At 45.0% G+C, this 10436-nt stretch overlaps 1 protein-coding gene across 2 annotated transcripts; it reads left to right on the top strand.

The window, feature by feature from the left end:
• Positions 1-2946: 2946 nt before the first annotated feature.
• Positions 2947-9743, top strand: BET1L (Bet1 golgi vesicular membrane trafficking protein like). 2 transcript variants are annotated; one of them, XM_090032314.1, is made up of 5 exons: positions 2947-3006; positions 3315-3457; positions 3973-4064; positions 4906-4962; positions 7430-9743. In XM_090032314.1, exons 3-5 carry the CDS (start codon positions 3990-3992, stop codon positions 7595-7597), a joined length of 300 nt encoding a protein of 99 aa, XP_089888440.1. In that variant the 5' UTR covers positions 2947-3006; positions 3315-3457; positions 3973-3989; the 3' UTR covers positions 7598-9743. The 2 variants fall into 2 exon arrangements, with proteins under 2 accessions (XP_089888440.1, XP_089888439.1); XM_090032313.1 differs by lacking the exon at positions 3315-3457.
• The last annotated feature ends 693 nt before the right edge of the window (positions 9744-10436 follow it).

Here is a 10436-nt window from a genome sequence, read left to right as displayed (position 1 = left end):
CAAGGGAAGTTTAGGTTTGATATTAGGAAAACTTTCTCCCGAGGAGGGTAGTAAAACACTGGGACGGGTCACCCAGAGGGGTGGCGGAATCTCCATCCTTGGAGGTTTTTAAAACCCAGCTGGACAAAGGCTTGCTGGGATGATGTAGTTGGGGCTGGTCCTGGTCTGAGCAGGGGGTTGGACTAGATCAGTATTTCTCAACCCATGGATCACAAGAATATATGAAAGGGGTGCAAACCAACTTGGAAAATGGATCAAGAAACTTTAAAAATGAATTCTCCTTGATAGGAAAAACACATGGGAAACCAGGGTTTTTCCCTTGCAGGCTAGCAGAGCTCCAGCCTGCCAGGGGCTGCTTGGGGCCTCCATTGCCTCACACGCTGAGGGGCTAGGGCCTGGGGGCAGCGGGTCGGGAGTGAGTCCAGACCGGCCATCGACATTTACAAATGGGTCCTGGTACAGAAAAAAGTTGAGAACCACTGAACTAAATGACCTCTTGAGGTCTTTTCCAACCCTCATTTTCTAGGAATCCCTACAACAGTGGTTCTCAACCTTGTTTCAGACTCCAGACACCCTCATGAGACTCAAGGCAGCCCTTGGAAAATGACAGCTCTTCATTTTCACTCATGTTTCCGCTAAAGAAAAAAAGAATCAAGCTATTCTGCTGCTGCAAAGAATGCAGCAAGGCCACAGGCCTGAGGTAGGGTCCTAGGATACCCAGAAGCTTGGATGTTTACATCCATGCTTTTCAACCAAGGTGCCATGGCACCCGGGGATGCCTTGAGATCCTTTCAGGGGTGCCACACAATGTTGTCCCTGTTGAGCGTGCTAATGGGATTCACAAAATAAACCCAGAGATGTCAGGAAAGGAATCCATGGTGTTAAAAGCATTCAGACCTGGAATGGCCTGTGTGAGTTCTTTGCAACAGAATTGCTCTATTTTTTTTCAGTAGTCTAAATATGAGTGAAAAATAAGAGCTGGTCTTTCCTGATGGGCTGCCTCCAGCCTGTAAGAACATAAGAATTGCCATTGACTGTGTCGGACTATAGGTCCACCTTGGCCGTGGATCCTTTGTCACACAGAGGCTCTGGCCAGGGGGACCATTCACATCTCCAGGCAGTTTCACTGGGCAGTGTCCACTAGCTCCCTGGGCACTGTCCAGTGTACTCTGCTCAGTGTCCCCCACTTGTCCCCCATTTTGAACCTCTGACCTCACTCTGTTTTATCTTTTGTTGTCCCCTGAAATCAATTGACATATACCCAATAGCCCCCTCTAATAACAGAGGGCATAGGCCACAGAATGGGGTGGGCCACCCAGGCCACGGCCCGACAAACTTGTAGCACATTAATTTATGTAACCCACAAATGTGTAATTGCCATTCTGGCTAAAACCTCACAGCTATTTTTTTAACTGCATGGCTAGCTAAATTAACGTGCTAAATGCTGGTCAGGCTATGGCCCGGGTGCCCCACCCCGTTCCACTGCTTATGGGGCTGGGGTGGGGGGTAACTATTGCTTTGTGGTAATCAAGTCCACGTTAACCCTATGTGTCAAATTGGCCTGTGTCACAGTGACAGAAAGTGGATGCTGAAAGGGAGAGTAAATGAGACAAGATTAGGGTTGGTTTTTATTTATGTTCTTGCATCACTTGCAGCCTTTAGCATTTAAGGTCCAGGAACTTTGAAGTCAGAGGCTAAACCCCTAACTCCTGTACTCAATAGCTACTGATGCCCTTTTCCCCCAAGAATTTGTCCAGTCCAATAATCCCAATGCCACTCCCTATGGAGACTGCCTTCAGACTAAAAAGGTTGAGAAGCACTAGTCTATCCCAACCACACACAGAAGGTCTGATAAAAGAATCACCCACAAGAACTCCCGACTGTCACAGCAGGCATGCCGGCTCTTGCCGCTACGTATTCCTCTTTGAAGTCACTGGGTCTATCCTGTGCATCACATGTGAATATTTGCAAGCCTAGCCTGGTGTGGCACCCTTAAAAAGGATCTTGGGTGCCATGGCCCCCTGCCTGAGAGTCACTGCTATAGAGGGGAGAAAAAAGGAAGTCAAACAGCGCTGGACAGGCATGCCCTTTGCCTTTGGCAGTGCTGGAGGGATGCTGCAGCCCTGATGTCCCAGGAAACCTGCCAGAGAGGTGAGGGGCTTTTATGAGTGGCATCTTAGGAAATGAGGGCTGGAAGTGACTTCAGGAGGTCATCTAGTCCAACCCCTGCTCAAAGCAGGACCATCCCCCCACTAGGTCATCACACCCAAGGCTTTTAGCCAGGTCCTAAAAACGTTCAAGGATGGAGAGGCCACCACCTCTCTGGGTGACCTGTTTTTTTAAAGAAATGTTTCATGTTCCCCGCCAAATTGAGTCCAAATCCCTGCGTCAGCCAAGAACCACAGCGGCCCTACAACTGGCAAACATCCTCCGTCCCCACCGGGGCTGCAGATCTTTCCCAAATCCTCTAGCAGGTGTCCTAGGGGCAGGCCCAAGCCCCGAGGCTCGGAGGCCCCCGAGTTTCGCCCGCCCGCCCTCAGCCGCGTGGCCGCAGGAGCGAGCTAGGGAGGGGCTGCCGTTTCCATCAAGCGGGCTTTAAGCCCCAACACCTGGACGGGCAGCCGAGGAGCTGTTATCCCCGGGAGCGCTTGAGGAAAACTGCCTTCATGGCCGCAGATACACAGTGTTTCCCTGCCAGGGGACCCCCTTTGCTGTGCTACCTTCCTAGCGTGAGGTGGTTTTATTTTCCTCACTAACTTCTTAATCTTCCCTTGCTATAACTGGAGACCCCGACTCCTGCCGCTCGGGCGGACAGAGGGGGCCAGCCCCACGGGCGAGTCTCCGGCCTCTGTACCCCCGGCTCTCGGCATGCAGCGTGGAGCCAGGAGCCCGGTGCGGGGCGGAGCAAGGAGACGCGGTGGCTCCGCCCACAGCAGCCGGGGCCCGGCGGGGCGGGGCGAGGTCGGCCACGGAGACAGGCCGCGGCCATGGCGGAGTGGGGGCGCGGTGAGCGCGGCCGGGGGAGCCCACCCCGGATCCCTGCTGGGGGCTCGCGCGGTTGCATGGGGGGGTCCCTGGGGCTGCCCGAGAGTGGGGAGGACATGGTTGGGGGAGGTTTTGTTTTGCCGGTCCCGGCCCGGGTTGGGGGAGGGGGGGATGCTGTGTGTCCGCCTTCCCACCGCGCTCACCTGCCTGGCCAGGGGTTGCTTGGGCTGCTTGCAGGTCAGAGGCTGGCACTAGGTGTGTTTCACGCCTGCCAGTGCTGCCTAGGTGCTAGGAGTACATCTCTTTTTTTGTATCTCTTGGTGGGGCAGGTATTAGGCAGGAGACGTTTCAACCGGCCCCTTTGATAACTGGCTCGGTAAGAGCTCCAGGCGCCCTGCCACCCCACTCGTCCTGCAGTGACCCCCGTGGCTTGGGGCATACGTTTGCAGTGGGTCGGCAGCTGCCAATGCAGGTATCTTGTTAGGTCCCTTTCGGCACACTAGCTGACCTGTCTTGTACACGTTGTAGATCCTCGTGTGTCAAAGAACAAATATATGCGTGTTTGTATGTGGATACGCAGATGCACACACCTGTGTGTGTATATGTGCGTGTATGTGTGTGTGTCTGCATATCTAGGTATAGATGGGGGGTGTATATGCACACACACATAATATATCTATAAATAATTGAGTCCAAGTTCTCTCAAGATTTGCACCTGTGTAGCTAAGGCAGGCTCAGGGTTTGCATGTATGTTGGGTGTCTGATGAATTTGTCTCGGATACATATCATACATTTAGGGTGACATTTGAGGGATAAGGGAAACAGGTTCTTAAAATGGTACTCAGAATCACCTAACCTTCCTTCTCTCCTAACTAACAACAAAGTGGTGGCGGCGCTGCAAACAGAAATCCCAGTTCTTTCACCAGCTGTGATGAGTTGACATGATGTTTGTGTCATAACTGATAAGACTCCTCCTCTCTCTTTCAGGCCAGGGTCAGAACGGTATGGATGATATGTTAGATGTTGAGAACAAGCGTATGGCGGACAATCTTGCCACCAAAGTCACCAGGCTGAAATCGGTTAGTTACTAACTCAATGTGGTCCATTTTCCTTGCTGTGTTCACTGTGAGAGAGGAGATGGTTTACACACAGGTGATTTCTTTATTCCATGGTTTGAGAAGATCCAGGATATGATGCAGCCTGTGGTGGGTTGCATAGTTAACTTGTTCTAATGAAGTAGCCTGGGAAATTTTACCAATTTTCTTGTCACCAAAATTGTCTGGTATTAGTGGCAGCTAGAGAAGGAATTTGTTATAAAAAGTAAACAGCAGGGAGGCCAAAGCAGGTAAACATGTCAGGCCAGGCATGCCTTCTGTGGAAGAAAGTAGTTATAAAACCAGGTTAAAAATATTAATAAAAAACATGCAGATACTTTCTGTTTTCCTTCAGGAGGGAGTTGCGATGATATTTATGGTCATGATAGTCATGGTGTATCCATGGCTATTAAAGGAGTATTCATAGTAATAATTTGCTTCCACTAATGTCAAAATCCTCAATTAGCATATGGCTCCAACGCACAGACAGCATCATTAGCAAAAAACCAGAATCTGTGTTCTGTTACTGCTTCATGATTGGCATGGTCATTTCATGTACAGCAGCTTCCAACTAGTTGTAGACCTTTATTTCCAATGCTGCAAAGCTCAGGAATTTATATAATCTTAAAATATAGGGAGAATCTCCCTCCTCCCCTGTCTTCTTTTTTTCATTGCACAGAGCAAACATGGCAGTGTGTAATGTGTAGGAGGCAGTGGAAGTGATGGCCTGTTTGTGTGGCTGGATTTTCACCAGCTTCAGATATATTAGGAGTTGATCTGTTAATTTGGAGACAGTAACACTTGCATCCTTTTGTGTTTTGATTAGCTGGCACTGGATATTGACAAAGATGCTGAAGATCAAAATCACTATCTGGATGGCATGGTAAGACACTGGTGAGATGTCTAACTTGTGAATGGTTTTGTGCTGACTTCAAAGGGTTTGCCCTATAGTTCAGAAGGAAAGGTGATCAAACTCTGGCAGTTGGGTTTAACAACCCAGCACATATCAGGTAACATGAAAACATTGTTTGGGGTTTTAAGTACATAGGCCAACAGACACTTAAAAGCTCCCAATATTATGTTGGGCAAATACAGCCAGCATTTAATAACAGTTGACACTGATAGGGAATAGTATAGTTCAGTAATGCAGATAGAAATTACTTACTAGGATTACAAACTGGCTCCTATGAAGATAATATAAGCCTGTCTGCCTTTGTCACTCCTGTTTGGGAGTTTTGGAAGTGTTTATAAATCTTTTGGGGGTACTTCTACAGTCTCTGAAATGCACTGGATTTATAGAATTGATATTATAACACTACAGACCCTGATTCCAAGTACTCTGTTCCTTTTTCTTCTCATTTTTAATTACCACGGGTATTTAAAAAATGGTGATTTTTGAGACAAAACCTGGCATGTTTTATAAACTCTTTATTGCTGATTGAGACTCCAGGAACTTGGGGAATGGCTTGTGCAGCCAATACGTGTGTTTGTGGCTAGAAAATCCCCTAGCTTCACACAAGCAGATTTTTTTGTCTCAAGATTTCTTCCGTTGTTTAATATTATGATTTTCATTCATATAATACAATTTAATTTCAAAGCATTTTATTACTTAAAGTAATAAGCAAACTATTTGGCCACAAGACCAGATCTGTAGCTTAAAATGTGCCCACCAAGAATTTCTTGACTAAGAATAACTTCATGATTGAATTATTAAAGGAAGGGATTCCAATGCCAATGTTTGAGGTTGGGATTGATGTGGTCAAGCTGTTTCTGTGAGTTGGGAAGTGGTTGCCTGCACGTTGGAATCTGGGTAGCTAGAGCATGTAACCCCTATAGAAGATAACCACAATATTGAAAGCAAGGCAAAATGAACCTATTCAGGCTTCAGCAGAGCTGGCATTCAGACAGTGATGTCGTGGACAGTGTGTGGAAGGTCTAATGTATACTTGTTTGCACTGGAAATGGAGGAGAGTGGAAGGTTAGGGTGAAGGAAGAGACCATGATTATGGCAGAAAAGTTAAATGAGAGGTCTTAAATCAAGACAGTATGCCCATTTTTTTTATTTCCTTCCCTTCAACAGATGGACTTCAGATAAATGTCTTGCAGTAAACCTGAGTTTAAGCTAGAAACTGTGAAATTAATATTGTCTCTTACCCTTTCTGACTTCCTTAAAGTTCTGCAATGATGTATTCATCTGACTGTTCTTTAAAAAATACAGCAAATGATAAAGGTAGAAATCAGATAATTAAGCGAGGGGAAGAAAAGAGCACAGCCAACAGGAGGGTTCTTGATGCAGAAGTAAGACCATTATCAAAGGTGCAAAGCTACTGGGTAAATAGGAGGAACTATGAAGATGCCTGCATAACTGGGGAGGTGGTATAGGAGGAAAAATTTGATACAAGCTTTTCATTGAAATCAAAATTGAGGAGGGGGGGACCAGCTGTCATCAGAAAGGAAAGGGTTATTGACAATTGGAAGAAAGTAAATTCCTTGTTTGTAGCCATTTTTAAACTGCATATTTCAGATATAGTTCTGGGAGAGGTTTGAGAAAGTAGCCTTCTTTTCAAGCACTTTAAGAAAGGGGCAGGTTGGAGGTCATCAGAAACTAATTGGAGTGAACAGCAGCCATTTTAAAAAAAAAGATTTTGGTTAGGGAAATGTGATTTGTGACTATGGTGGTGCTGTGAGAAGATAGGAAAGGAAAGAAGATCGGGAAGAATTTGTATAGCAGGGTATTTTAGTGCCTTGACGCAACATTGAGCAACATTATTACCTACTCTGCAAACAACACTACAGGAAGGAATTTCATTTTTTCTAATCTCAAAGGCTTGTTTACACATGCTATCTGTGACTGATTCCATGTGGGGTCACTCTTATTCTGGACTAAGGCTGCACATGGAATTAATCAGTGATAACTGGCTTTGACAGGCAGAGCAGTTACATGCAGCACTAACACGTGTTTTTGAGGTATGGTGTATGATGTGATTTAGGGGGGGAAGGGAAAATAAAGTTTTTCTGGGGGGCACGACATTATTTTGGTTAGGGTGCAATTAAAACCTTTAAACTTACATTAACATAGGGTGGGGGTTACACTCTGGGTAGTGTGTTACATTTACAATCCTGCCCTTCAGACATCCTTAACATGATGCTTTTCACTGGATTTTGAGAGTAGCCAAACCTGTTTTGTCAAAAACTGAATTCTTGTATTTTGTTTTTTCTCTTAATCTAGACTTAGAATTTCTGTTACTGTCTGTTCTCATGGCAGCTAATGACTGAAATAAGGAGTGCATTCCAGGTGAACTCTATGACTTGTGTTATAACTTTTCCATTTCACCTTTTCTGCCCCTCAGGACTCAGATTTCATGAGTGTGACCGGCCTGCTGACTGGGACCGGGAAGCGTTTTTCCAGCATGACGCGATCAGGGAGGGATAATCGCAAACTACTCTGTTATGTTTCTGTTGGACTGATTGTCATCTTCTTCATCCTCTACTATCTGGTGTCGAAAGCACGGACTTGAGTGAGGTCCTTGTAGTGGAATTTTTATGGAATGGAAAGCTGTGACAATGTTAGACTTATTCAAAGTCACCCTCAGTTTATCCTGCTGAGAGATTTCTGGAGGATCAGATAACAAGTTGGAGTCCAAAGAAGCTGTTGTTGTGGGTGGTCTTGGACATCTGGGTCATATAATTTCTTAAAATAAGGTGAACGATTCATTCTAACCTTTTTAAAATTTATGTATGACACAATTTGATCTTGTTGATAGTCAGCTGTCATCTATTCTCTTGCTATCTATATCCTTCAGCCCTCTTCTATTGATTTGTCCATGGCCTCAGTGTTAACTTCACTGTCTTCCCATGCTGTTAATATGAAGGTTTGTGATCAAAGTAAATCCATAACCATAACATGGGCAATTGGCCTGTGCTCGGTTCACTTATAAAAGCAGAGCATATTACAAAGCTGAATGTGAGCGTGGGAAGCAGATGCTCCTCGATTTTAAGCGAAATCTTTTTTCTGACTCATATTTTGGTATGGGGATGCCAGTGGTATTTCTGTGGGTTAAAATAGTTTTGTATAGTGCTTTGAAGTTCCAAATTGCATGCAGGGTAGGCTTGGAGCTAAATAACTTCTTGTTACATTGAACTACTGATGGACTTGGGGATAGAGTGAGATGTTACTAGGATAAGAGTTTGGTTCTACTGATTATTTTTGTAGTAGATGGGGAGAGACCCTACAGGAGAGCGCTGGCTGCTGTTAGTATTTTCTTTGTATCATAAGTATGTGTGAGCGATTATAGGTACACATGGCTTTCCCATTGCAACCATTAAAGACCTGAAACAGTTGAAAACCTAGGGAGCAGGGAAATATTAATTTGCAGTGTCTAAAAGATAATTTGAAGTTGCTTTAGGCCTTGTTGTATGCCTTTGACAGTTGGTACTAGCATCCTCATAAATTAGCACTTTGGTATGTGGAGGAAGACATTTCTTATGCAAACTTAGAGTTTAGGTAACAGGGTAAAACCTGGCCCCATCTTTTTTTAATAGGAAAAGGAAGTGCAAAGGATTTGACCAAAAGCGTGGTTTTAAAAACAGAAAGTCGCTTCAAGTACTCAACTTGGTTTCTTCTCTGTAGCCAGTCTGGTAGATACTTAGCATACCACTTGTGTATCTTTCTGGAATAAATATATGGAAAAGTATTGTCTGTTTAAAGCAGTCACTGTCTAGAGTGTTCAGGACTTTGAGACGCAACGCATGTGTAAAGCCCTCATTTTACTATAAACCTGCAGTATTCTGTACATTAGAAAGCTGTGCAAATAAAGAATGTCTCGGCCACTCCATCCTGCAGTGTACCATATGCTAGTTAAGAGTGTTCCTTGAAAAACACCATTCTTCTCCCCTTTCATGCAATGAACTTGCCATTACTTCACCCCTCATTCTGTTCCAGGCCTGTTCTCTCATATCTGAATTATTTATAACTTCCTTCAGTTCCATTAAATCATGTATAACTGGTAAAAATACTGCTATAGTAGAGTTTGGGTCTTTTTAAAAAAATAGAATAAAAAAACAAGCCCTTATTGTACAAAGCAGCTCTGCCATAAATGTTTTATAGTGTGTATTTTGTCTGAAATTGTTTCCCTGTAAGGATTCTTAGCTCGTTTTATGCCAACCAAATTGCTGGACCAAAAAACTATTCCTCTATGTACTCAGTCTTTCTGTATCCTGGCCAATTTATATTCTCCAGTTCCTAGGTACATTTTTCAGCCTTGACAAGTGATGTGCAGTACATCTGAGGAGTTTTTTTCTGACCCAAGAACCCTGACAAAACTGGATATAAATCTGAAATAATAAATCAATCTCCTCCTCCTCACCTTGAATCTTGATCTCATAATGAGCTAGCTAACCTGCTTCAACTTATCTTGTTCCAGAATATTGAGACAGAAGGTGCAGTGGGTTTGTGTGGAAAAGGAGGCTGTGGTGACCCAATTCTGTTTCGCATTGTTTTCTGTGGCAAGACTTGGCAGTACTGAGCTCATTTTACATTCTGAAGGGTAAATTGCTTGGCTTCATTCTGTAAAGTAAATCCCTCCTGATGAAAGGATTCCAGATCACTTCAGCAGTGATCTGCTTATTTTGCTTTTTGTGCTGAAAATAAAGTTGTACTGTTTTAAGAGACTCTGTATCGGTATTTTTCTTTCAGAATTTCTTACAAAATCAAAAACCAGTTTCTAAACATTTTGTACCCGATTTATACTGAGGTTCTACAGGGTCTGATACCTTGGAATTCATTTGATGCAATATCACCTCCAGCAACCAATACACAAACTGTGGGCAAAAATCAACTGCTTCAGGCCAGAAAATGATAAGCAGGGATCTGGGTTTTCCATTCACTGTGGAAAAACACAGGTTTTTCTCCTCTTAAAGGGTGGGGGAACATGGAAACGGGGTTTCCTCTTGCAGGCTGGCAGAGTTCCAGCCTGCTGGGGGCTGGGGGGAGTGGGAGGAGGGCAATCAGGCAGGAGGTGGCATGTGCATTTGCACACAAGCACGTGGCAGCCAGACAGAATGGAGGTCAGTTCCCACAGCTTCCTCCTAGGTAAGTCTGGTGTTGGGGCAGGGGGAATTGAGGCTCCCATAGCGAAGGAGGGAGGGAATTAGGCAGCTAGAGTGGTGCATGGGGCTTGGGACCCAGGGCCAAGATAGGGCTGTGTGGCTGCAGTTGGGGTGCAGGATGGAGCCACAGGTGGCTCATCTGGGGGCGGTGGGGAGCCCTGTAGTGCCATGGCAAGATGTTCCCTGCTGACCCAGTAGTATTGGAGGTGGCAATGTGGAGTTGTGCCCCTGCTGATGCCAGGTGAGCAG

The sequence above is a fragment of the Crocodylus siamensis genome, chromosome 2, assembly GCF_052110815.1.
Source record: "Crocodylus siamensis isolate JL-2025a chromosome 2, ASM5211081v1, whole genome shotgun sequence".
NCBI classification, from domain to species: Eukaryota; Metazoa; Chordata; order Crocodylia; family Crocodylidae; genus Crocodylus; species Crocodylus siamensis.
Note: the sequence above shows the minus strand (reverse complement) of the source record. Positions and strands in the feature narration are given on the sequence as shown.